We start from the raw sequence: 27,381 nt of genomic DNA, 5'->3' as shown, positions 1-27,381 counted from the left end.
AGCTTTCATCAGTGAACATGGATTCGGAAACGAATACAGCGATTATCGACTTACCGACTCCTGAAGACCTATCTTCGATGATTCATTTTCTTGGTCTCTCCAAATTTCTTGATGAACAGGTCCAAACACGGATCCGATCCAAAGAGGGGCATTTTCTCAACACTTACGACACCACTGAGAGCTCAGTCGATGATGACGCCACTGTTCTTGCTAGCGATGACTTGCGAGAGAGATTTAGCTCCCTAGAGCGACAGCTGAAATACTTCGGAGACAGACTCGACAATGCGAAAAAACAACTTGATGGTCTGAGAGAACTGGGTGGATGGGTCCGGAAGCAGCTTGGGGCCAATGGAAAACGGGTTGAGATTCTTGAACATCAGGCTGCTGCATTGGAGGGACAACACCTGGCAATCGAGGCGAAAATTGAGGAATGGAATAAGGGAGACAAGGGTTCAGAGACAGGGGCAGTCATAGGAAACTGAAATGCTGCAGATGAATTGACTAAGCCGCTGACTACTCAGACATGTGACCTTTTACTTCCTATCTTGACCATGTTGAAGTTGCTGACGGTTCCCAGATATAAGTGGAAAGAAACAACCCCCGTGAATGCCTTTGCCTGTGTTTCGATCATACAATTCGTACGTCGGTAGAAGATATTCCAAACAAAGCTGAAGTACTTGCGATTGGGTGGAGTGCCTTTTCGTGGACCTTTATAGGCTCCTATGTTTTCTCACGGTTTCACCGAGGCGTGATGGATTCTCAATTGGAGAAAAAATGTGATTCACGAAGTCGGCTACTCTAATTAGGATGAAAATGTCATCTCATTTCTTGATCGTGACTTGTTCCGTCGTATCTGTCAAGGATATCATAACTAGGTTTGCCCTTACTACCCCCCAAGCCTCGATTGTTTCTCAAATACACCCTGAGGCACACCCGCCATTATATAATCATGAGAAAAGTCCATTAGAGTAAGAATCTTCACGCCTCCATAGCTCGACAGGCCCGTTGGCCCGAATCTAACCAACTATGACACCAGCCTCGTCCCGCAACCGCAACACCCCGACGACCCCTTCAAATATCAACGATCGTACCTGAGGACCGTCCTTACATGGCCACCATGACTCCGGCCGCCACACCAGCGGCGACGCCGGCAATGGCCATGCCCGTGCACTTGGGCGCGCCGCCCTTGGACGTCTTGGTGGCGGCGAGGTTGGCGTAACCCTAACCCCTAACCCTAACCCTAACCCTAACCCTAACCCTAACCCTAACCCTAACCCTAACCCTAACCCTAACCCTAACCCTAACCCTAACCCTAACCCTAACCCTAACCCTAACCCTATTTATTAGTTGTTAGTTGTTGTTGTTGTCTACCTCTATATCGCTTTTTTATATTGCATGGTGGTTGGCGGCGTATAGTCTAGGTTGTCTGGGTTAAACGACCTAGCCTAGGGTTAAGGGGGGTGGGGTGGGGCTATGGGATGGATTAAGGGAAATAGCGTAGGGTAGTATTATAACCCCTAGGGTAAAGCGCCGCAACCCTAGGGTTGTCGTGCATGTAGGTCGGGTTATTTTTATTTATCGTTTATTTTTTAAGCTGGTATTTAGTGAAAGTCAGTCTGCAATAATATACAAACCATGCCGTTTTTTTTTTACAGGCAACCCTACACCCTAACCCTGGTATTCTGCCAGAATACTGCCCGCAATGACGGCTAGGGCAACCCTACACCCTAACCCTGGTATTCTGCTAGAATACCGCCCGCAATGACGGCTAGGGCAACCCTGCACCCTAACCCTGGTATTCTGCCAGAATACCGCCCGTAATGACGGCTAGGCTGAACTCCGACGGAACATTGATGCCCTGGGTGACTCCGTGGATCCCTAGGAAAAGGATGCCTGGCAAAACTTACGAGAGTCTTCCCAGTTGCTAGTTTCCAGACTAGACGGCATCCTTGAGAATTACATGCAAGCCGTATCGGTCAGGCAAAGTCTCAATGCCGGACAACTTACATCTATAGCCACTATCTTTATTCCTGTATCTTTGGTGGCTGCAGTATTTTCAATGGGCGGCAAATTCGCTGCTGGTGAGAGCCTTTTCTGGGTATTTTGGGTTGTCTCAGTTCCCCTAGCCACCATAGGGTGCTTTATGTTGTTCACTAAAGTGGGGAGAAGAATCTTCCGGCGAATATCTCCAGAGAGGTCTTTAGTATAAGAATCCCAATCGGGGCTTTCGAGGAGCTCTATGTGTCCAACCTTGTGATGTAGTAAAGGAGGTTACTGTTGGATTACGTGACCAGAATAAGGGCAGGCGGTCAGCAGCAGCCGCTGGCCAACGGCTGCGGCAGCGACCGCAGCAGCGGAGCCCGGAGATTACATCTCCAGGCTGGCAACAGCTATATCAATACAGGTAGAAAGGGTTAAGACTTAAAAAGTTTTTAAAAAGTTGGAAATATCTAATTTTTTTTAGAAGTTAATATACAGGCGTTATATATTAATATAGAGGCATCGCTCTTATATAGGCGTTACAGTTTAGCTTCCTAACTAGCTAAAGAATTTAAGTACATCCCCACTAAGGCAGTAAGAGTATCTACAGTAAGATTTCCTTTTCTGTTTTAGTCTTTAACTACTTCTAAGTAATTCTCTTTTAAGATTTATAAAAGTATAAATTACAGCCTCTTTATATCTAGTTTTATAAATCTTAAATAAACTAACTATACTATATCTTTTATACTATAGATTATTATTATTTTCTTAAATAATATTACTATATAAGCTTATATTTATCTTTATTAATAGGTAGTATTTTCTATTTATACTACTGCTTTTAAACAATAGGGTGTAATAGCTACCTACTTATTTTATTGCTTATAGTCTTCTCTCTACTAAAAGCATTATATTACAACCTATAAGAAATAACCCTAATCAACTAGAGTATACTCCTAAAGAACTAGCAGCTAGGCAGGATATAAGCATAGGTAGTAAACAGGGCTTACTTAGATATAGAAGAACTATAGTATAAGTTATATATAGATACAATAAAGATAATAATTAGTTAAAGAGGAAATCTATAAGCGATTATAACTTAGTATATATAAACGCTTATAAAGTAGATCTATAAGCAGTTACAGAATACCTATAGTAATAATTACTAGATTACACTAAGTAGTAATTAAAGATTTATATATAGGATGAGCTTAAGGCAGCCTGAGATTAGACTTCTATAGCTCTTTAGCAATCAACTTTATAATTCATCTCTAAATGACTCTCCCTATTCTACATCAGTAAACCATCACTAACTCCTTATTAATATATAACTAATCACCATACACCTACAAACTACTAGCTATATATCAACAACTTACAGTATATATAATCACTATTAAGGATCTACTGCAACGGCCTGTTAGTAGAAAACACTACTGTTAGATAACTAACTGTAACATGTATAGGGAGGGTTAAGAGTTTGCCTTGTTGCTTATTAGTCACCTCTACTACAGTTGTATATACATACAAGTGAAATAATAGAAGATCTCTAGATTACATAAAGAAAGGAGTGTTAATGTAATGGTGTCTTCTGATGTCTATCTGTCTTAAATCAGGCTTAATCTGCTCTGATTAGGCCTAAATGCCTACTAATGACTAAGGAAAAGACAGGATGGTGATGAAGTTAGGGGTAAAGTGGCCCTGCTGTCTACATGTCCGCATAGGCCGCGTGGGTTGAACCACGCCCTATTCCAATATATAGTTTGTTTTCTAACTGCCTAGCAGGTTAAGATGCATTTTCTTTAATGGAGATGATTATATACATCTATTGCTATTTACTCCATTCATCCAACCCTCACTAAAACTCAAGTCTTAGGCATAAGCCCGTGGCTCTTAAGCACGCTATCTACAAGGCGCACACATGTCGGGTGATAAAACTCCTTATACTGGGAAAAAGTAGCTACAGCTAGCGACGAGTCAATGCATATAAGACTTTCAAATCTGTAATCCAGGTTAGAAATTGAAGTAGTGCAAAACCATTGTTGAGGATGAAATTACTTACAAAGGTCTGACAAATTTCATGCGCCCAGTCTGTCCCAAAAGTTCCTGAGCTCGTTTCACCATGCTCTTGTCGCCGGCTCGCAGGGCTACTCGCAGGTAGCGCGAGAGGACCTCGAAATTTGCTGAGTCTTGGACGCCATACAAGGTGCCTAGAGAACTGGCTTCCTTCAAGGGAATCGGTTCTGGGCTCTCTATGAGAAAGTCGAGAAACACAAGAAGCTGGCTGACGGTCCACCCCTTGACATCGTCTGCGCTGGGTTGAAAAGCGTCCCCGGTTGACAAGCTTTTCCACTGGTCAGACAAGTATATACATTCGTCATATCTCTTCGATTGGAAGTCTGGCTTCAGAGGTGCTCCAGGGGCATGGTACCAGGTCTCCCAATCGACATTTCTCAGAGTCTGAATCGCCGCTGCGTCCGAGGCGAAGAACTCAAAGAGGCAGTCTTTGAACTGCGCTGAATCCACGGCCTTGCAGAAGAACTTTTCGAAATACTGAAATCAATTAGCAAAATTGTAGCCTCGGCTTGGAAGGCACCAAGGGCCCATTAAAGGTAAGGCAAAACATACATGTGGAACGAAAGCCAGCCACTTATCTCTGCCAATCTGATACTCCAGATATTTAAGAAATGTATAGCCCTTCTCGTAAGAGATTTTGGACATAACATCATCTGGCCGCTTACCCTCAAATTCCAGGACAAGCTTCGTGTGGCAGCTGTCGCTACCTCCGTACGATTCAATGCCGTACATGAGGTCTTGCCAGCCGACAATGGCATGGAACGTCTCTTCCTCTTCGCCACGTAGCTCACGGAGGATGTAGCGCTCGATGTATACAGTCCATCCCTCATTGAGCCAAAAGTGCCCCCACGAGGCATTTGTCACCAGGTTCCCACTGAAGCTATGGGCGAACTCATGAGCGACAACAGAGATATTCTCACGGTCGCCGGAAATAATGGTGGCGCTGTAAAAGTTGAATACCGGGTTCTCCATGCCGCCCAGGTGAAATGACTTGGGGAGCACGACCAAGTTGTATAATGGCCAGGGGTACTTGAATATGAGTTTCTGGATTTACAGTTAACACCAGGCTCAAAAAGAATAGTGATTGAATAAATGCAAATAACTAACCTCGGCAGTTTCTATTATGGCTTGAAGGTCTGGCTGCAACTCGGCTACACATTCTTCCAGGTTACCAGGGGAGCTATAGATATAGCTCCTAGGAGCGACCTTCTGGCCGACGAGGTTCCTACAGTCACGTCAGTGATCGGATCTCGATCTGTGCGTACGGAGTCAATTACCCGCTCGCAACGGCAAAGAGGTAGTTTGAAATTGGAATCGTCTGTTTGAAGGAGTAGCGCTTCAACTCGGATGCGTCCAGAACCGGCGAGAAAATTAGATCGTGCTCTGGAATACCGCTAGCCACTACGGGCAGGACGGAGTAAATGACAATGTTGAATGTGGTTTTGATGGATGGGGTATCCTGGCAAGGGAAGATAGAGCGACTATGCACTGGTTCCCCCTGGGAGACTACATTTGTCAGCCAGCTTACAATGAAACAGAAGTTAAGACGTACACATGAAGGGATACTTGTTGTCGTCGGTTTGCGAGGGGTTGAACCATTGCAGACCGGTCGACCCTGACGTACTCTCAAAGCTGAGCTGCGCCAAATATCAGTCAGGATTCTCTGGATGTCACAGAGTCACTCTCGCTGCAAGCAGCGAAGCAACATCGAACATACCATCAATTTGAGTGTCTCGCCCTTGCGATAAGGCTTATCCAGTTGAACCAAAAGGGGCGTTCCATTGGGTTCGGATTTGACGCCAAGTTTCCAGGGCGTTTCACAACCGGAGATTGTGGCGCCCTTGATCTTGAGAAAACTGGTATCGAGAACGATTTCACTCACGCCGGCTTCTAGCTGGGATTCAGCCGTGATGGTGGTGGTGCCAGAGACGATCTTTTTGTTGAAATCAATGGTAAGTTCGAGATCCGTGTGCTTGGTAACCACGTCGCAAAGGTTGGCATTGGTATGAATGTCTATCACTTGCTGCCTGAGACACATATTGCCTATCAATATCGTGTGGTAGGCTGCTCGCTCTGCTGTCTTGTGTGTCAGTTAGCCCTATCAAGGGTCGCTGTCACGAAAACGGGGTTGTACACCCACTGATCGAACCTGAAATCTACCAAGCTGGTTACTTCTTCAGTTAATCGAGAACAGCTGATAAGTTCTTTGGAGATGAACAGTGTTACTAGCACACCTTTATCTTTGGACTTGGGGGTGCTAGAGATAGAAACGGTGTCATCAAGATTCCTAACAACAGTGGGTAAACCTCGGCTCTATATATCCCCCGCATGGTCGTTCCGCATTTCCAATTCCGGTAATTATTAACTAGCGCACGGGCTAAGCTCGAGTTGTCTTGGCCTGTGTGTCTGCATCTAGATAATGTTGTGATTGGCGCGCCATGCGTAACCATAGATAACGGCTCGTCTTACAACGCCTCGTTATAGTCATCGTTATTGAGATAGCCGCAAGGGGGGCTGTTTTGGCTCTTTGTGTAGCTCAACACGGCCGCAATCTTCGGACTATCAATCAACTATAGTAGATGACTGTGCGGCCAAGCCCATAACCTGGTTTTCCGGCCCAGACAACGCCAGTTCAGTTGATATGCGAGACAAGGTCGACGTTCTTAACGACTTGTGATACAAATGCCAGTCGAATGGACCTAGGTTGTGGTTTGTTTTTTTTGTTTTTATTTTTTGAATCGAGCAACTCGGGTCCACAGTCTTTTAAATTGAATCGTTTACTCTCACCACATTGATTTTTGATCTCATTCACCAAATTTTACTTTGATACAAAGTGATCTGGGACTGCCGAAGTTCACCGACACCTACCATCGTTTCTCACGGACATGAACGGGTCTGACAACATGACAATGGCTGCAGGACGCAAGAAATCTACTGAAGAAGACTTTCGCGTGAGGGAAAAAACAGTTGCCACCACCATTGGCCACTCGTCCACAATGAAAACGGCTAGTCTAGTGAGCTCGTCATGTCGGACAACCTCTTTGACCCTCTTCCCACGGATGAGATGCCCCAAGAAGAGGATGAGACCAACATTCTGCGCATCCGAAGCATGGTCCTTGAGGCTATCCTAGGCGGCATTGTGAACGCCGCCAACGTCTATCTGGGTGAGTGTCAAGTCCAAGGCTTTTAGGGATCGTCTAACATGGCAGCAAAGGGCTCAAGACGGGCATCACCTTCCCGGCTAACCTCTTTGGGTCCATCTTGGGATTCGCCATCATAAAGACACTCAGCTCGCTCGTACCAGAGTCGTTTCCAATCCTCGGCGGCAAGTTTGGCCCCAAGGAGAATACCATAATCCAAACCAGCGCTACGGCGGCCGGCGGCCTGAGCAACATGTTCGTCAGTGCGGTGCCCGCTTTGAACCAGATGCAGCTCCTGCAAGTGCCTAGCGCCGACTATGGAAAGATCGTCACCTTTACCCTGGGTACCGCTTACGTGGGCTTCTTCCTGGCGACGCCCATGCGCAACTTCTTCATCATCAGGATCGCCAAGAGGCTGAAGCTCGTCTTCCCCACGGCGACAGTGACGGCGACGAAGATCCGCTCGATGCACCTCGCCTCGACAGGAGAGAAACGGACGATGAAAAAGGTCAATTTTCTCCTGCGCGTCTTCGCTGCCGCGCTTGTCTTCAGGGTAGCGTCCAACTTTGCCGTTGGCATTCTCTGGGACTAGCACATATTCACCTGGGTTTTTATCTGGGGTAAATACAAGAATTCGGCCATCCTCGTCGAGAATTGGGGGTGGTTCGTTGAATGGAGCCCAGCCGTGATCGGGACTGGGTTGATGGTCGGCCTCAACACCGCATTGTCCATGTTCTCGGGAACAATCTGCAGCTGGGCCATCATCGGTCCCATCCTAGTGCGGTACGGTGCTGCCGAATGTCTTGTCATTGGGGACCTGGGGGGCCATGGGAGAAGCTTACTACATATTTCAGTATGAATATGAAGGATCCGGTCAATAACCCTAGCCCACGTTATTGGCTTCTCTGGCCGTAAGTGTCCTCTCCCGCTGATTTTGTCGTTTATAAAAAGTGAGAGTGAGACTTGATGCAGCTGACTTCTTCAAGTGGCGTCTTACTCAGGGTGGTTGTTTCCATAGTCGAACTTCTCTGCCAGTACCGCTCCTTCATCAAGGTCAGCAGCACAGTCACTAGCCAATTCGAAAGCCTCTCGTGCGCCAGTCTCAAGGGCTTGGTCAAGAAGCCCAAATCGGATGCGGAACTCAGCCGCAAGGAGCAAGAGGAGCCGATATCCGCCCATCATCACATTCAGAGCTGGATGTGGCTCCTCGGTCTCCTGGTAGCTACCATTGTCACTTGCATCAGCTGCGGCGTCCAGTGGGGCATGTCAGTCGGTATGACGCTCGTTTCGATCATTTTAGCTGGTATATTCACGCTGCTCGCCATTCTTAGCACGGGGACAACGGACATGACGCCCCTCACGGCCGTATCCAAGTCGTCCCAGTTGATCATGGGGGGTATGACGAGGGGCCACTCGCTCAAGGACGCGCAGACGCTCAACTCGATTGGCGGTGCCATATCGGCGGGCATTGCCAACTAGGCTACGGACTTAACCATGGATTTCTGAATAGGGTGAGTTTACATGCCCGATGAAAGGAGATTCCTTGCACAAGTTTGGCATATACTGACCCGAAGAAGATACCTCCTCAGCACACCCGTCCGCACGCAGTGCATCGCGCAGGGTATCGCCAGTCTAGTCGCTATCTTCCTCGCCCTATTCCAGTATTTAGAACCCTATTTATTCTAGCTTATTCTTTAGTTCCTTTAATAAGGATACAAATGGGGCTAATTGTATTTTCCTTCCTTTTTCCTTTCTTCCTATAGGTAGGAATAGCTGTAGGTGCCAATATAGCCTATAGCAACAAGTGGCACCTAATGTTTTCATTTAAACCCTATTTTCACTTTATATAAGTACAACTATACAGTCAGCTAGAAGACAGTATAAGGGGTGCTTTCCAGGCTTATGAAGTGCCTGCCAAGCGCCTAAGCTCTGCAGCGAGCAAGGCGCTTACGGAACACGCCAGAGCGCAGCTCGCCTGCAGCATGGGGTACCTGCGAAGATGGGAATGATTGTAAGAAGGGTCAAAGAGCCTGCCTTATTGAATCCAATCTATACTCACTATCCCATCGGGTGCGGACTGACGCCCATTCGCTGAAGATGGGGTAGGGCCAATTAGATTTATTACCTATGAACGCCTAGAAATTATTTGCCTAATTAAATGTTTATATATCAGCTTTTTTGAAGTAAAAATGGGTAATTCTGGTCTTGGCAAAAGTGGCGTCAGTCTGCACCCGATGTGATAACGCAAAAACGCAAAAATACAGCCACGCAGAACAGTGTGCTAGAATGACCGCCGACAGAGTGGCAGAATCAGAACACCTCGACCCGACATCGTGCTTTATGAGGAAGAGAGCCCGCAAGCCAAATCAACCGACGCGACTTAATTGAAATAAAGGCATCTGAGCTTGCGTAAGACAGGACAGCCACACTTTTCTTGGCTAGAAATCGCCATACCCCGGTTGTGGCACTGTGCACATAATCTGACAGGGTATGGCGTGTTGCCTCAGTGTTCAGGCCCAGGAGCCTCTATGCAACCTTTCATAACTCTAGGCTGCCGTAGTTGCCTGTGCCCACCCCACACGTTGTTGGCGTTGTTGGACTGAGACTTGGCAATAAAAAGCCTATAAGCTAGATCGTTTCCCTCACTCTTGAACAGCAATCCAGTACAACCTCCAGACTTATACAACCGGCTGCATGGAGTTCAACGACATTCCAACCGAAATTGTCGGTCAAATACTGGGCCAATTAGTCGAATTACACGACAAGCCTGACAAGACCCTGGAAGTACGGCGCGACCTCCTCATGGCCCGACTAGTCTGTCGCAAATGGAATGCGCTTGCCACAGGACGCCTCTATCACACGATCAAACTGGTTCCTAGACAAGGCATAAATGATGAGTTCAAATTATGGAACAGGACCCTCGACAATGCGGCTGCGAGGACCGCCGCCCAGAGAGTTATCATAAGGAGTTGTCCCGACAACTTATCACACGACATCGGGGACTTGAAAGTCTGGGGCGATTGGAAGAAGGGGAAGTACCCTGGCTTCACTTCGGCCGTCAGCCGCATTGCTGAGCTACCAAACATCAGAGCACTTGAACTGCACTTCTCCGAGGCTTGCCATGGTCGGGATTTGGAGAATTGGCAGGACGAAGGCGAGCCGATTGAGGCCCGGCTGAACACTTTGAAGGCTGTATTCCAAGCCATTCGAGACCGCGCGGCTCAGAAAATTGCAGAGTATAGCAAGATTCGATCTCTCACAATCCGCAACCTACAAAATGTGCCGCACCACGATTTCGCCTCGTCGAGCCTGTTCAAAGACGTCGCCAACGACATCGATCGGCTGCACCTCTTAGTCGTGGAGGAATACAACGAGCATGGGCCTGACCGTGACGTCTTCGTGGAGGAACGTTTGAAGTACGAGCGTCACTTGCAGAACGACATTCTTCCCCATTTTGCGGAGAACTTGACAGCCCTGAGTCTGTTCTTCAGAGAGTCTTGGGGCGCCATGCCGGGCCACTTTGATGGCGGAGGTCTGGTGTTCCCTCGTTTGAAAACACTAAACTTGGGAAACTTTGTCATCAAGGACAACAGCCACTTTGACTGGGTTCTCTCGCAAAAATCGCTAGAAACCTTGCGTATGGATAGCTGTTTTATTCTTTCCTACCTCCATACCGACACGGAGCACACCGCGAAATGGAACCTGGATACAAAAGACTGGCAGCGGCTACCCAAAGGGTCCTATGGATTTCTTGCTGAAGACGATGATATTTTCAGCTATGACGGTACGTGGGAGACCGTCTTCGATAAGATTCGTGAGAAGCTCCCGAACCTGAGAGATTTTCGCTTCGACGAGACCAAACATGGCCTCAATTTTTTGCAACCGTCCCAGCTTGGTACCTTGCTGCTTCCAAATCGGTACATCATATTCGACTTTGGAGTTTTACCCAGCCCCTGGATTGATACTGATGGTGAAGATGGAGAAATGGAGTTTGGTGACAATAACCCGAGTACTGACGATATGAAAGAGGGCGATGGTAAAGCCCGAGATGACGACGATGATTTCGTCTTGAATCGCGCTTCTGAGACAAAGAATGGAGACACGAGAGCATTCAACGAGCTCCTGGAAGCCTGCCGGGCGAGAAATTCAGCCTCTTGATGTGATCGCTGCGGAGGTCTGCTTGCTATGTAGTAAGCTTTTTAAAAAGGTTACCAACTGCTTTGGTAATACTCAAGGTGAAGGAGAATGTAGATACTAGAGAGTTCAATGTATTTTTATTTGGTTATGGGAGCATCTGTTGCATGATTTACAATGCATGCGTCATCGATCATCCACTTGAGCTGTACCAAACAACATTGGCAGGTCTAGATGCCAATCCCAAATGCGCAACAGCCGAAGCGGTCGTGGAAAACCCGCTGGCATCAATCTTCTATCTCACGGAATAACATGCCGTCACTTTACTTGACTATCAACAACACACTGCGACCCCTTTAGAACAGGCTATGCATTAAGCCACTAGCCTGAGAATTGATCTTGAATACCGTCCCATCATCGACTTCCATCTCAATCAGTCGCGGCTAAGTAGTCATACTAGCAATATTGTCTATAAGATATTAGTCTGCGTAGATGACCATGGTGAGAGTGATCCAAGCTTATGTGTTTGTATCTTTTTCAGTCGCGAATACAATACCTCGGCGTGGTGACGTTGATGGTGTGTTCGGGACTCTGCGCAATGCGCGTGAGGTGGGCGGCACTGGTGATGGTATCATCCAGCGATTACCAAATCTATCTACGAGGGAACCTCTGAAACTTCAGTTGGGCGCTAAACATAACCTCTGGGTACGGGTGGAGCTAGGCTGGCGGTAGGTAGCCAGGGAGCCCAGCGCCCAGTTCAGCGGTGCAACACTGGGTTGTCTTTTTCCAATAAGTCAGGCCAGATTCGTTTAAAGGTTGCCCAATCAGTGGTGCAGTTTCCAATGCAAGTATGGCAACTCATCGCAACCCCTCTACCACACCTGTCCTGCGTCAGTAGTATATGCCTTGTTTGCCTTTCTGGCCTCGACAGTTTTTTAATCGTTTCTAAAGTCGAGTAAGACGGAACAACCCAAGAGCGTTGGATTCTTTTGACATTGTCCTTCCCAACCAAATGCTAAATCAGGAACGGCGACAGGGGAAAGCTTGGACGATTACGTCTTTAAAGAATTTGTTTCTTGATGCCGGGTGATCAGGGAGGAAACACAGTGTTTGGAAATATATTCCTACTCAGTATGTCCACTGCCAAGTACATCCAGACACGGAAGAATGCTGATGTCTGTTTAGGATTCCGCACACAACTCATCTGAAAGGCGCCCTCTGCCACCGGATGACTTCGACAGCTTTCCGAAAAGACGGATGGATACTGCTCGTTTGCATCCGGTTGCCTGGAAATATCTCGGATAGCTGGTCAATGATTACAATCGCAGGGTATCTTCCCTCCGCCCACTTTGCCGAACGATGCACACCTTGCGGCCGGGATTCGGTTACCGTATGTTTTAGATTGTCCGGCAACATTACGAATATCGTAACTATCTGACACCTGCAGCCTGCAGAACAACGCCCGCCACAAGAACACTTTCACCCTAAGCTGTGTCAGCATGACGCATGAAGAATACTCATCAATGATACATGCACTGCATGTATCTCGGATGGCTATTGAAACATCGAGTGCCATAGGGCCACAATTCTGGTCCGAAGTAAATCCGGACAATGATAATGGGAGCGTATACTTGCGTTGATCCCTCGCCGTTAGCAGCAGCAGTTTGGATGCGGCTTGCTAATTTGCATATAGATGTCATATTCCGCGCCGTCAAGGACGAAAGGATGCTGACTGAGCGTTATGTCTCGCTCGGTCACATTTTGCAGGAATCACGTCAGCTGACGCGGACCCATGCATTACATATTGGTCCACTGCCGTGGACTTAACAACATATCAGGGCCAATGGAGTTGGCAAGGCGTGATGTTTGATTAATGATCAGAGTTACCGTCAAGTTCTCATCAACTAGGCTGATAATATCGTTTTCGGCAATTCGGAGTTTTCATTACAGCATAGTTTGACTTGAAAAATTATTGGTAATACGTAAGACACAGGAACTTGGAGCATCACCAGTCCTGCAGACAGGATATAAAACGCTTGAGCTCACCTTGCGTTGATTAATTTTCATCTCTTGACATCAACCACATAATTGAGACAGATTCGCAAGCTACAACCTTGTCCTGAAAGATGGCCTCTCCTTTTAAAAATATTGTCATTATTGGCGCCTCCGGTTCCATAGGCGCTGTCATTCTTCAGGCACTTCTCAATGCTCCGTCTCTAACAATCACCATTGTTCAACGCGCTTCTTCAACCACTACCAGCACGTCCACGGCCACCAACTTACCTCCCTCAACTCGCTTCATTACAATTCCCGACACATACCCGCATTCCTCTCTCGTTGCCGCCTTCGTGGGCCAAGACGCTGTCATAAACTGCATGACCACTCTAGCTGTCAATACCCAGCTCCGTATAATTTCTGCTGCTATCGAAGCTCGCGTCCGCCGCTACATCCCTTCTGAATTCGGTCTCAACAATAACAACCTCGACGCTCGCTCATTGTGTTCTGTATTCCGCGAGAAGGGTGAGATACAAGACTATTTGCGGTCCCTGGAGCATCGCATGGAGTGGATGAGCATTGCCTGTGGCATGTGGATCCGTTGGAGCGCGAAACACGACTTTTTAGGCATGCACATCTCTTCCAAGAAGTTTGTCTTTTGGGATGACGGCCAGGGCTGGTTTAGCGCGACAACCGAGGAGAACACCGCCCTTGCGCTCGTCAATGCTCTGACGCAGAAGTGGGAGGAAACTGCGAACAAGGTCGTTTGGCTGAGTGATTTCGCTTTGACGCAAAGGATGTTACTCGACGCCATTGAAAACGCGACAGGGGACAAGTTTGATACCGACGTTGTAAATTCGGAGATTTTAATCCGGGAAAAACAGTTGGCAGTCGCAGCTGGAGATACTGCGGCGATTTACGCGCTGATTGAGACAGGATTTGTCACTGGCAGATTTGGAGGGCATCTAGAAAAGGAAGGCGAGATTATGAATGACTTCCTCGGACTTCCAAAGGTATCGTTGGAGAAGGTAGTAGAACAGGCTATGGGGCAGTTCTCAACTAAGAACAATCTATCACGATAGTCACAATCAAGAAAGGTCCGGTGTTAGCTATTAAAAGGAATTAGCTATTAAGATGAATTAGTAAATATTTAAATATTTATAATTTTAAAAGCTTAAAAGGCCTACCCCTTTCTATTTACATTAATAAATTTCTATCTCGTTTATTGTTTTCATTTATTTAAGGATAAAGCAGTAGAGTGGAGAGTAAAGTTTTTAACTAAAGAAAATATATAATTGATGTTAAAATCGTTTAAAGTTACTTAAAGAAGACTTTAAGTATGCACAAAACTGTAGACTATATTTTATATACAATTTAGTTAATTACATTTTTAACCTATTTTAAATATAATTAAAGCAATATTAATAAGTATTTAACTTAATTACAATAAATATTTTAATATTAAACAGGTACGTCTCTAGACGTGTAATTTAAAGCCCATCCGCTTAAAGCATTTTAAGGTTAAATAGGGCTGCAATCTAGTCGTCCCATCCTGTGCCACTGCCATTCTTATTGTGAACGAAATTATTACTCTCAAGCAAAATGACATGAATTGCCCGTTGCTACAATGTTCGAGCCTGGATAAAGAGAAATTGTAATTCCTTTGGGCTCTTCTCCTGACTTGATAGTATAGACGACGCGCATGAAAAACAGTTCCTTATGTAAATAGAGAGAAGGCATTTTGCTACTCGTGCACAAGTCCGCGCATGTCTCGCGTTCACATAAAGTCACATTGAGAAACAAAGTCCATGAGGTCGACCATACGCCCTCAATTCCTTCCAAAAAGTGAAATCAACAGTTCATAGCTATATCTACAACACTTCCACAGCCATGTGCTTACACAACACAGAAAAGCAATCCTGCGAGCCGACGCATTCCTTTTCCTGCCCTTACTTCTTCTTGCTTGCGTCCTTTACCAGGATGTATCTGAACATGATGGAAATGTCTTCAATAACACACACTTCCCCAGCCTTTTTGCTTACTTTCAACGTCCATTCAGTATCATCATCCAGAGATGCCCCTGGTTCAAGCTCGCGCTTAGCGAAAAGCTTCCTATCGCCAAGCGTGGTCACATCCCACGGCTTATCCCCCAGCGCTGGAATAACCAGATCCTGCGCAATGTCATCATCAGCAATCCCTCTGATGACAACAACCAAACTCTCAATCTTGCTAGATTGCCCAGCCTCATAAGCCCAGGGGGGCAACTGGGACGCAAGCGCTCTGAGATCGATTGTCGCCTGGGAGGTGAAGAGGTCAAGGAGGAAGGATGTATGTCGGCGTAATGCGGATGGAAAGGAATGTTTTTAGCTTTACTATTGGATCTTTGGCATCCATAGGTACGCTTAACGGTCTCAAGCAGACCCCGGGTGGTTGTTACTTACCCTCACTTACGGGGTTCATACGTGTCATTTATGTATATTCAGTTAGGCCCTATAAGAACCGACTGATACATGTACAAGTGACTGCGACACGGTTTAGCTGGGCCTATCGCTTCTCCTACTAGATCAAGACTAGGCGTTCTAAGCGGGCCACGTAACGGCAGCCCGTCTGGGAGCTTAGCTTGCAGTTAAAGCTATTGGAACCAGAAAGCTTCACAACCAACAAATGCCTTCCTAATTGAGGCGTTATGGTGCCATATACCCCGCAACTTGATGGGACTTTTAACATTTATCATGGTCATATATGCACAACCCCTACCAACCTGAGCTTCCCTAACTACAGCGCAGGTGGGACTTTGGTCGGGCTTCCTCTTCTTACCTGACCTGAGGTGTTTGGTGGTTACACTATTTAAGCAGTCCTATTAACTACTAGGCTTCAGCCTGATCTCTCTTGTCTTTAAACTATCATCCTATACTGTGGATTCATTACTGAATAATATTTACTTCCCTCTAACTATATTTAATTAACTCTAATTAGATCTAAATATATTCTAATAAATAGGATAGGTGAAGTAGCTAGAGGTAAAGTGGCCCTACTATCTATGTATCCACTAGGCCGCGAGGGTTAAACCCTGCTTCATTCTAATAATAATGATTATAAGAATCTAAGTATAGTGCCTACTACAAAAGTCTAAAACACCACCTCATTGCCGCGCCACTTAAGCGGTGTCTCTAGGCTTTCTAGTGGGCACTGTAGGTGTTTATAACGTACAGGATTGAGGACCGTTATCTTTAAGGCTACTAAGTGAACAAAACGATGCATGAGGATAGTAGTCACCCATAATGGCAACTGTTGCTTCTAGTGATGACCCAGGGGGCACTCTTTTGACACCCTGGGCAAACCCATCAGCAGTAATCATCTGGCGGAATATAAGTCCGTGATTTATGTCAGGATAATCAACCGAGAATGGTATGAAAGTCGAGTTCGGTATCCCCTGAATCGCATCCCGCTGCTCTTCAGTACCCACAATGGCGAGGTATTTGCGGTGTTCATCCAGCTGGAACTGGCTGTCGTGACGGCATCCGACGTCTCCTGCCTTATTAACAACCACTGGATACGGCGACTGCATGATCGAGTTGCAGAGAGACCAGTACCGCACGTCGGCATCATTTGTTGGCCACACACTGGGTGAGTCAGCCAACGGAGACCTAGGTGAGCGGCCCTGGATAACAAGAACCGTATCGCCTTGCGGTGGTTTGACGGGGGCAAAGAGATAGGCTGTGTCGCCATTGGCTTGGACATCGGTATCGTTGTAGCGGAGAAAGGTGACGTTATCCAAGGAAGGTAGAGGCGCAGGAGGGATCTGGGATTCCGGTGCGGGTGCCGCGCAGGGTTCAAGAACTTTTGAGGTCCCATCAATATTGACAATAACAGTTGGTGGTGAATTCGCCGTCGCATTAACATACGTCCGCCAGGTTATCTGAGCCGCCGCGCCAGGCTTGGTGCCTTCAGGTGCAAGAGGTAATATATTGGCCTTTTCTGAAGCACCAAGGGCAATGCTGCCATCAACGGAGGGAAGTTCCACATCGACAGTGAAATTCCCCCCCGGTTTGCCATCCTGTTGCCAGGGATTGATGCTTCCGACATCAGGGACAATTTTAAAGTCCGGCAAGATCGAGCTAGACCCAAGAGATGTCGTGAATGTACCGCCAGCCGAATTAAAGACAGCCAAAGAGACATATCTTGCGTCAGGGAAAGTTCCCATCATCGTTAAGCTCATGTTGTCTTCAATAGTGAAGTCGAACGTCCAGTAGGTCGCAGCTGTGTCTACCATTGCCGCATTGTAGAACAGGTAACTATTCCCGATCCAGGAACAGGCGGGAAAATTCGGCGCAGATTTGGCTGCTCCAGCTGAGGCAGAAGCTAGAGACAACATCAGGAGCCAACTCAAATTTCTACTGCAGAGTCTGGCAGGCAGTCGGGAATTGATGTAAGAAGACATTTACGGCTGAGGCCAGGCGGAAGAAGAGGGAAGAGTTGTCGTTTTCTGGATTGATCTGACTTGGAATTGGTCATACTCTTGAGGTATGAGGTTGGAGGTCATCTGGATATCTTATAGTCTACAGGCTAGGGCGTCTGACTAAAGCCAATATTGATTAACATGTCATCCGAGGTCGGTAGCCCTAGCTTGGAAACCTTGCGCTGATAATTTTTGTGGATTATTAATATTGGCAGAAGATTGTCGGCCTCTATGTTCTCTGAGGTGCAGTCTTGAACCAAATCCTGGTCGATGTGCCAGTACTTCTCTATGGCAAGGAACGAGATAATCATCGATGTCTTCCTTTGGACCGAAGTTTTACGAGCCTGCCAGTTATTGTTGCCGCACTCCAGCATGCTCTGTATCTCTGGCTGCTGGATACCTTGCTTAAATTAGCTACGGACTCGTATGCGGGTATGTGGGCAAGCAACTAAAGGAGCTTTCGGAGACTTACCCTTGTGGACTATGGACCAGTTGGCCATGGGCCATGGATTCAATTGACCGACCCCGCCGTTAGCAAAAATGGCGTCAATTGGCAATCGATGGGACATGCCGCGTATCTTCGTGGCTAATACCGAGTCAATACTTCAAACAGTGAAGATTTTCCCTGCAAATGGGAAACCGGCAGATTGTCATATGAATTTCTCGTTTAGCGTTCGTTTTTCTCGTTTAGAGCGTGGCGGGCCGGAAGCCTCGCTAACCATATTGCCGCACTTTCAATGTGAGCGCGATAGCGTCCCCACTCTCTATTTCCATGGCAAGGCAATGCTGGAGCATTCATAAGCGAATGCGCGCATCGGGAGCGCGGCTTCTGATTGAGCGCGGACAATGAACGCAGTCCTTCAGCCACTACAACCACGTTACCCCAGAACTATGCCTCACGCCCCGCACCGAACTTCAGGAGAGTGGTCAGTTGCAGGCCTCGGGGATGCGCGTTTCCGGGCCTTCGTTCCTGCTAGGTGAGGTGACCTCCAGGCGAGGCCGCGAAATTGACATCATTCATTTCACTAGCAGGCGAGACGACATCTGAGTGGCATATTAACAGTCGCCAAAGTGTCCCGTGTACGGGACCCCAAAGCGCCCATCCCAGTCATGCTAATTTTAGAGGGTTCCGTATCCGAGTGATCTGGGGCGCACGCCAGCAGCATCAGCATTCCGCTCTTGTCCCTAACCCGCTCTCGCTTCCATTACGCTTCAGCAGCCAAGGATAGCAGCTCCAACAGCTCGCCCATCACCAGATGCATAACGATAAACCAGGTCTCACGTGTTGCTATCTACACAATCCTGAAGGCCCAACTGGTTATATCGAAGGGGATCCCGCTAACGTGCTTCACACCATACGCTGCCAACCATTGCTAGAAGGACACAGTGATGTTGTTAAAAAGGGACCCTCACGCCTCGAAATCAGCCAGCTCGGTTTGCCTACAACGCTGAAAACGTCGAGATAGAACTGCAGACAGAAATCGTCTAAAGGCTGCATCTAGGTTCAGCCCGCCCGGCTAGACCTAAAGTCGATTGTATGTTTCTCTTACATCATCTTCAACACGTCCGCCGCCTTGAAGTCCTCTGCCAAGACTCTTTAGATAAAGAGAGTTGCGATTTCGTTACCACGCGTTTTCTGTGCCCAGGTTAGTTAGCCGGCTAACACATCCATCGTCCCGGTTCTGGGTCGCTCACCTTAGAGGCGATGGTAGCCTGTGGAATAATTGACTACCCACCAGTACCTCCCTTGACTGGGACCTCGCTCATCTTCATCTCGTCATCTTCTACATCGCTCTATAAGTCATCAGTAAAGGCTCCTACCTTGTCATCATCATAGAACTCTTTAGAGGGAGCAATATTAACAGCCATTAGTATAGTGGTGCTATGAAGTAAATGCAGCTTAACTAGTACGAGAGGGACCTCTTAGGTGGAAAGGGCAAGCACTTGTTAGATAGTTTAAGGGGTAGAGGGCACCTGTCTTTTTATATGTGGCTTCTTTTATTTAGGTTGCCATAAGAAATAATGCTGCTGCCTGTCTGCCTCCCTGTGAATGCGACTATATTACAACAAGACATGTCATTCATTCTCTACTCAGGTCCTGCTTCTCCTGCTGTGGTGGGTTGTATGATAAGGATGTTGTCATATAGGATCGATAACAAACACAAAACGAAAACACGGCTAGTTGACTACGCAAAAGCCCTACAGGGCATTTTTAGTTCGTCATTTTTTTGCTAGTGTAGACGATTCTCTACTGCAATCGCACCACAGTCGTGGTAAACAAACAACAGATAGTAGAGAAGTGAACATTTATAATGCTGAGACAGACATAGCTGCCACGCCTGGAATAACCGCCAAGCCACAACCTGTCATCCCTTGCAACAGAACGACTCCATTTCGGCTGATCTAGAGCCCACACAGTTTACAGATTCATCACGCTTGGCGGCAGTCTCCTTAATCCCTCACACAAGACTGCCGCCTTCTTACTTTCACGCCCAGCTTCCAGTGCGGTGTCAACTTAGTAATAAGGATAGTTTCTGCTCTTGAAGACAGCCCTAGTACCAGCTGCGTAACTCTAACTTGCTATTGCCAGTAGGTTGGTAACCAGGGGCTAGGGCTGGGGCCAGAGGACCAAGACGCGCTCTCATACAACAGGGTGTCTGTTAGGGCTCCTACTACATGCTAGCCCTATCCTCTCGCCGCCCCTACAGTCCCAGGAGTCCCTGGGTTCCATGCTGACAGTAGGGGGTCCAGATCTTTCATCCTCAGCTGTTACCCCCAAGGCGGGCAGCTGTTGTCATCATCACCAACGTTGTCCTCATCATCACTGTTCTTGTCAGTAGCACCAGATGTAACATAGTTAGCTAGGACAGAGGGCAAGATGGTTTGCAGCTCGTCACTAGACAACGTAAGGACCTTTTCGATTCTACGCTAGAGGGCGAGGACGGCAACGTCAACTTTCTTGACAGGGCGATTACCTAGCTTGGGAAGGCTGGTGCAAAATGCCGTCACAAGCGTAAGCAACTGCACGCGGCGGACGCCTCCTCTGCTGGCAGCCGCCATTTTCCAGTCGGGCCGGAGGACGTAGCTGTCGTCCTCCCCGTCGGAAATGCGCCGTACGATGCGTAAGAGGTGAATCCAGACGACGTGGTCAAAGAAACCAGGTCTTCGGTAAGCTTGATGCTGCCGCTGACGAATGCTTATACCTCCAGTGCCCGGAAGGCGTCCGCGCTGCGCCAGGCGAAGTCGAGGGCGCGTCGTTAGAGTTGAGGTGCGGTGTCCCCGGGGTACCCGCCGGGGATCCCCTGGACAAGTTCAGGTTGTCGAAGGCGCCCCACAGGTGCTCCAGCAGCTGGGGCTTATTCTTCGCCTTGGGATTTACGCTTTCGAGGTCAACCGCGCTGCCGCGATCTATCCAGCCGATGACGTGCTGAAGTACACAGACCGCAGTGTCATCCTCGGGCGTCCTGTTGCAGAGGGTGCGCTTCAGGTCGGTGAAAGACAGGTCCGGCGCCGCCCAGACGGCCCCGTAAACCTTCTGTCGCGAGCCGACTTCGCCGGGGCTGGCTTCCCGTTGCACCCACTTGCCAGGGGTATATATACCCACCGGTCTATTGTATCTAGACTTTCTATAGTCAACCACACCTTCCTATAGGCGACGTCCTTTTAAACACCTATAGCCTCCTAGTCTCGTCACGTAAGGGTATTAAGCTTCTATCTAAGGTTTTAGATTGGTTATACTGGCCTTTAGGGGCAGTGTAGAGAATTAAATAGGGGATAAAGCGGATGATAGGGGTCTAGTTAGGAGTAGGGTCTATTCTATTTAGGCGTGACGCTAACGGTGGAAACCATAGTGGGATTTAAAGAGGGATACATCCTTCTGGGGAGCTAGGCTGGTAGCAGGCTCCTGTGGCGATGGCGGGAAACTGGGGCGTATTAGACTCAAGAAATAATGCTGTCAACGTTTTTATGGATGGTTTGGCGGCTGTGATGACGGCCAAAACACATTGGAGATTGTGTGGTGTAGCAGTCCCACGGCGGGTTCGTTCTAGGGTTATGATAACTAACGCTTTCCTAGGTCGTAACAGTGGCATTTCCCTACAATATTAAAAAAATCTTCTACCACTATCTCTTATTAGGTGGAAAGAAGCTGGATTACAGTGCAGCCTGAAATGGGCCTCTGGCCCCATCCAAAGAAGCTCAAGATCAAATATTCCGTCCCGCACACCATGAATGCGCCATTGAAATCTGGACCCATTTCTCCAGGATAATACACCCCGTTCGTCGTGAGAGAAAGACCCTGAGTACCATCCGAGCACTTCAGCTCCACGGGTCTACCGCTTGGTACCATTGCAGGCCCACGCCAGGGTACGACCATGCCGGCAAATGAAGACGAGTTATTTTCAAAGTAAACGCCAATTGTATTGTTGTGGGCATAGAATGTAGATCCTTGATTGGCGGGAACCAGGACCACGTCCGTTTGGCACTCACTACCAGATACGTAGCTAAGCTCGTAACCCTGAACAACAGGGCCCCGCCCTGGGTAATCGGGGTAAACCATGTTGGCCCAGAGCCGGAAACCGTTGGTCTCGTCAGCGGCTCGCGTGGAAAGACTGGCTGCTGTTGCAGTGACAGCAAGTAAGGCCGTCTGAAGGAGGGTTTGCACAATCATTCCGGTAGATTGGGATAGATATCAAGGTTGTTCAGAAGTCTCTGTTTCCAGAATGGAATAAGATAATAATTTGAGTCTGATTGAGAAGTTAAGTTAACTTGTTTGTTGGAAGCTCCGTTGTATTTATACTGATCTTGAAGCTTATTATGTGACGTTTCTTAATGTGATAATGCAGAGTCATTTCAATTTTTTGATTATACCCAGCACACATACACCCGCTGTGTAGCTCCTGCATGATCCTCGTAAGATTGCGGGCATACTACGGCCCAGTCGCCTTGAAACCTTCCTATAAAAAACCCCGTAGATAATCCTTCTGACCAACATTCTGCGGTCGGGTGCCGGCCAAGGCTGACCTGCCTTTATGGGGCGCTGTTTACCTCGTATCCCCTTAGCCATATTACGCGCATACGCCGTAAGATCAGACCTACCTAAGCGGGAGAAGTCAGAGGAACGCCAAGCAATCTAAACAATAAATACGAGAAATGTTGCATAATAGAGCCACTAGCTGTAAGATCATCGACAGTGATGTAGGTAGAATGAGACCGGTGCCTTGCTCGTCCATCCACAAGACAAGCACGCATCACTATCCTAATACAGGCCTATACGGCCTGTATTAGTCTCTAACATTTGCAGCTCCTACATCGAACTTTGTTTCCTTCACCACGAGTAGTAATCGCCCTTTCCGTTAATAATGACTTACAAGTGCCCCTTTTAAACATCGTTCCTTTCCCCTGCAAGGAAAAGCTCTCTGAACATGGTTTCATAATAGGTGTCTCATGTGCTCATTCATTATTGGCGGTCTGGGAATTTAGCGGGACTCCTTCTAAGCCGAGCTACGCTGTAATATGTCAGCCGACTGCTTGTATTTCGATGTAGAGTTACCTGAGCAACTGTAGCCAGGTTCTCATTTGGTTTTCCTGAACAATTCAGAATTTCTTCCTACAAAGTGTAAAGTCCTTCTATTCAAATATTTGATCCATAAGCACACCAAGAAAAGATGACAGCATCTGTTGGTTGGAGGTTTTGTAATAAGCCCGAAATAAAAGATGACAACTCTATTAACCCATTCCTTGAAAGAAGGGCAATTTTTCCCCCACTTGGAGGTATCCTGGGAGATGCTGCTAAGAGAGATAGCGGTGTACCAGCATCAGAACAAACGATGCTGATTCAGTAATTGCTTTCTTCATTTTTAGAAGAAGGAGAGCCGCGTAAGGTCTTGGTGATGCGACATCGATCTTCGCTGGGACCGCAGAATAGTGTACCCATGATAAGTTGGTATCCCAGGATACCCTTGATAACTCAACGTAGTACATTCAATGCTGTAATCTGGTTATGTATGTATACTGTAGGAAAAGAAAGTGGGAAGGTTGGCGGCAACGGCAGTAGTGAACATTTTGTTGTTGGCAGTCCGGAGGTGGCATCTGCGGGATCCGCTGCAGCGGCCGTTGCCCTGACCACCTGCTACTGACCGCCCGCACGTATTTTGGCTGGGTATTCCAACAAATCCGTAACCCCAATCTCTCACGTCGAGTGTTGCAACTCCCTCGGCGTCAAAGCCGGCAAGCCCATCTGATGCTCATCTGCTGCAAGACAAAGGTGGCGCCAAAGTTTTGCCAGTGGAGGGCCCATGTCGACGATATCGCGATCGGCTGCAACGGTCGCTGCAACCCGGGTAAATCCAACTTGAGCGAGTTTGGTGGCTTGCCCATGGACAACGTGACATTTTCCGTTTAGGGTCACAAGTCGTTCCGCTGCTCGCATAATGCCTGGTCCGCCACTACAAGCGGCTGCATGTGGGGTGATGAGAAGCCCGTCTGCTGTGTCCCTCGTCCGCCCCCTTTCCCTTCCCTCCCCGTCTCTAGCAGGTATTTCGACCAACCAGTGGCTGTTTAGCTGCGTCAAGTAACCCAGCTGCTCCAATGGCAAGACTAATATCGCTTCGCAGCTTAAGAGCAATTACCCCTTCCGTCCTGGAATCGAGTCTTACTGCGTCCCCATGCAGCTCCAGCAGATTTCCAACTTCCACTGGGTCGGCCAGGGAGACTGCGCCGATTTAAGCTTTTTTTCTTTCGACTCTTTAAGCACAACTCTCTAGCGCTGAGCGCAACCTTTTTCAGAACTTATGCAACAACAAGGAGTTCACACTTTCCACATATCCCACAGGCGGCAGTTACGCCGAACCATGTAATTGTGAGCCAACCAACCCTCCATCGGCCGTGCGGGGGAGCAAACTGAAAGAACTTATGGCTGCCTATGTATAGCGTAACGCGCTGATCTGGAATTACGGAATGACAGCCGCCAACCCGCAATTGCTGCGCTCGCTGCGCATCGTCATAGTTGTGTGGCGCTACCTTCACAATAAAGAGGTGAGCACTCACATCATGGAGACAAGCGAGGGATGAGGGCTGAGATCAACTTGGTCGAGGTCGCAACACCGAGGCCCCACCTCGGCGGCCTTACCGCCATCTTCGACGAGTTCGACGCCGACTACTGGAATGAGGCTGCCGAGTACAGTCGCCGCCGCCCACTAGGCGCTGGACGACTACCGCCACGTCAACCGCCAAGACCACCCCAAGCGCGTCTAGATCGAGCATGAAATCTAAGAAATTTGGATCATATGTCTACGCATTATTGTCGCGATGCCCGACCTCTAGATGGGTTCCTGCTTTACATGAAGAGATGCTTACTTGATATCTACTAGGTATAGAGGGATTGATGAATATATATAGATATTGTTATTCTCCTGTATACCATATAGGTAACAGACATTGGTCCGTTTTCTTTGTATAAAATATGCTTAGGAAAAAATATACCCTAAATTTAAAGAGGTCTTAGAACTTATAGGCTTAGGTAATACTAGTCTAAACTGGTATTAGCTGGTTCTTATCCTCTAACAAGCTCGCAAGAATGGCATCGTTATTGTTCTGCGTGATGTGTCTTTCCTCCCCCGCCCCTATCGCCCTTTTTGCTCTACCTGACCGCCCCCTCGCTCTACCCTGACCGCGCCGGGGTGGGGCCGTGCTACCCAGCTACCCTTGATTACGACCTGACCAGGTCATGGTGCTGCGGAGTTAAAGCCTAGTGGCATGTGAGTCGGGCTTGGATGCCCGTTTCACTCGATCTGGCAACGTATAACGTGCGGAGAATGGCCCGTGTCTGGGATAGTCCTTATTCAGACAAGAGCCCCATTTATTTAAATTCTTCAGGCTAGACGCATGTCAACGACAGTATGGCGTGCAATTATTGATGAGGTTGGGGAATATTTCTCCAGACTACTACAGTAAGTGATTGAAAGCAGTAATGCGGTCACTGTTGTGGCTAACTAAATACGTATCAATGTAAGAGAGTTCACATACACCTAATGCGACTGAGTTGGACTTTCGCCTTACACCTATAAGGATTGAATATTGTGCTGCTTGTAAAAATATATATAGATCCATCTTACGTAGATAACACACCTAGATGGATTCCTTCAACTGTTTTCAGAAGAGAGCACACAATGCAAATTAAGATATTGATAGGAAGAGTGTCTTGTATTCCCTAAATATACATATGGAAAAAGTGCCCGTATGAGCAGGAATACTGTGAGCTGGCCACGTGCAACTAGTCTAGAGCAGACTGACTATCCAAGAGCTCCAGGCTTGAAAAAGGCTCGGCTGAATTAAGGTATCTTGACAACTATTAACACCGCTTCTGATGCTGACTGAATTAGACAGCACCATTTAGTTCCTTCTCCGTCCATAGCCAAAGCTCATCTTCGAGACTCTTATCACACAAGGCTTTTGAACCTTTTCCTGGTACACCCACAGGATGATAAAACTCGCCCGACTTGGCCTCAGGGCTAACGGCTGCCCATAGCTGAGTTTTTACACCGGTCGATGGAGGGGTGGCAAAATAGCCGCCAAGACGAACGAAAAGCTTAAGGATAGGCCATCTGGAAGTAATTCCGCTGGATATGTTGGTATTGACGGCGCCTGGGTGAAGGGAAATGGACCGGATTTCCGGGTGACGACGCGATAGGGCGCGTGCATAGAGAATGTTTGCGAACTTGGAAAAGCCGTAGCGGGCAAACATGGATGTTTCAGCCATATCCGTCTTGAACTTGTCAAACTCGGAGGGGTTTGGGAAAGGGTTCCAGGCTTCGGACTCAGAGGCAACAGTTATGATGCGCACATCGTTAGGTGACTCTGGAGTAGCGGCTGTTTTCTTCAAGGTCGGAAGGAGGAGCGTGGTGAGGAGTGCGTGACCGATGTGGTTGGTACCAAACTGGATTTCGTAGCCGTCTTTAGTTTTTCCTGGTGGAACTCCCATAATAGCCGCATTGTTAAAAAGAAGGTGAAGTTGCTGCGACTGGGCGTGGAAGTCAGCGACAGCCTTGTGGATGCTGTCGAAGGATGTGAGGTCGAGGTTCAGATAGATGATTGGCGCTGCATCTGGAACCGCCTTGCGGATATCATCGATTGCGGAAAGGGCTCTGGTCTCACTCCGCGCCGCAAGGAATATTTTGGCGGGATTATGTTTGCTGAGTTGCAGAATGGTCTCCTTGCCGAGACCAATGTTACCACCAGTAACGAGAATAACCTTTCCCGAAAGATCGGGAATATCTGTATCTGGGTTGAATTTTGGCATGCTTGTGGTATAATGACGATTGTCTTTGAGGACGATATGGACGCCGAGAACTCATCGGGACTTCAATAGATATTTATATTCGCCGCCACTGTTGCCGCCAATCAATATTCCAATGTATATCAGCCAATGTCGTAAAAGTCTATTTGCTTTGAGAATGTCCGCCTTTATCGGGATTTCGTTTCCACTTATGTTTTAAAATTAAGGCGAAACCTTAAAAACTCTCCGCATACAAGCTCCCCAAACTCTACAAACTCCGCAAGCCGACAATGATGATAACCATCATATACAGGCTCTACAAA

General features: G+C 47.6%; 7 protein-coding genes across 7 annotated transcripts; 4 read left to right on the top strand and 3 right to left on the bottom strand.

The window, feature by feature from the left end:
- Positions 1-4,038: 4,038 nt before the first annotated feature.
- Positions 4,039-6,468, bottom strand: EsH8_VII_001120 (M1 family metallopeptidase; the record flags this gene model as incomplete). The annotated part of the gene is made up of 8 exons (XM_083271253.1): positions 4,039-4,533; positions 4,609-5,100; positions 5,164-5,281; positions 5,334-5,562; positions 5,609-5,693; positions 5,774-6,132; positions 6,291-6,343; positions 6,431-6,468. 8 exons carry the CDS (start codon positions 6,466-6,468, stop codon positions 4,039-4,041), a joined length of 1,869 nt encoding a protein of 622 aa, XP_083128810.1.
- A 491-nt stretch (positions 6,469-6,959) lies between these two features.
- EsH8_VII_001119 (uncharacterized protein) lies at positions 6,960-7,788 on the top strand (the record flags this gene model as incomplete). Its single annotated transcript, XM_083271252.1, has 3 exons — positions 6,960-7,007; positions 7,067-7,220; positions 7,271-7,788. The coding sequence occupies 3 exons, from the start codon at positions 6,960-6,962 to the stop codon at positions 7,786-7,788; spliced, it is 720 nt and encodes a 239-aa protein (XP_083128809.1).
- A 138-nt stretch (positions 7,789-7,926) lies between these two features.
- Positions 7,927-8,675, top strand: EsH8_VII_001118 (uncharacterized protein; the record flags this gene model as incomplete). Its single annotated transcript, XM_083271251.1, has 2 exons — positions 7,927-7,979; positions 8,183-8,675. 2 exons carry the CDS (start codon positions 7,927-7,929, stop codon positions 8,673-8,675), a joined length of 546 nt encoding a protein of 181 aa, XP_083128808.1.
- Positions 8,676-9,890: 1,215 nt separating this feature from the next.
- On the top strand, positions 9,891-11,354 carry EsH8_VII_001117 (F-box protein; the record flags this gene model as incomplete). Its single annotated transcript, XM_083271250.1, has 1 exon — positions 9,891-11,354. The coding sequence occupies one exon, from the start codon at positions 9,891-9,893 to the stop codon at positions 11,352-11,354; it is 1,464 nt and encodes a 487-aa protein (XP_083128807.1).
- A 2,102-nt stretch (positions 11,355-13,456) lies between these two features.
- EsH8_VII_001116 (aromatic alcohol reductase) lies at positions 13,457-14,294 on the top strand (the record flags this gene model as incomplete). Its single annotated transcript, XM_083271249.1, has 2 exons — positions 13,457-14,176; positions 14,262-14,294. 2 exons carry the CDS (start codon positions 13,457-13,459, stop codon positions 14,292-14,294), a joined length of 753 nt encoding a protein of 250 aa, XP_083128806.1.
- A 6,418-nt stretch (positions 14,295-20,712) lies between these two features.
- On the bottom strand, positions 20,713-22,453 carry EsH8_VII_001115 (uncharacterized protein; the record flags this gene model as incomplete). The annotated part of the gene is made up of 3 exons (XM_083271248.1): positions 20,713-20,947; positions 20,988-21,430; positions 21,941-22,453. 3 exons carry the CDS (start codon positions 22,451-22,453, stop codon positions 20,713-20,715), a joined length of 1,191 nt encoding a protein of 396 aa, XP_083128805.1.
- A 3,708-nt stretch (positions 22,454-26,161) lies between these two features.
- Positions 26,162-27,082, bottom strand: EsH8_VII_001114 (uncharacterized protein; the record flags this gene model as incomplete). Its single annotated transcript, XM_083271247.1, has 1 exon — positions 26,162-27,082. The coding sequence occupies one exon, from the start codon at positions 27,080-27,082 to the stop codon at positions 26,162-26,164; it is 921 nt and encodes a 306-aa protein (XP_083128804.1).
- Positions 27,083-27,381: the final 299 nt, after the last annotated feature.

This window comes from Colletotrichum jinshuiense, chromosome 7 (genome assembly GCF_051148585.1).
Source record: "Colletotrichum jinshuiense chromosome 7, complete sequence".
Lineage (NCBI taxonomy): Eukaryota > Fungi > Ascomycota > Sordariomycetes > Glomerellales > Glomerellaceae > Colletotrichum > Colletotrichum jinshuiense.
The sequence above is the reverse complement of the archived record's forward strand: the minus strand, read 5'-3'. Positions and strand labels throughout refer to the sequence as shown.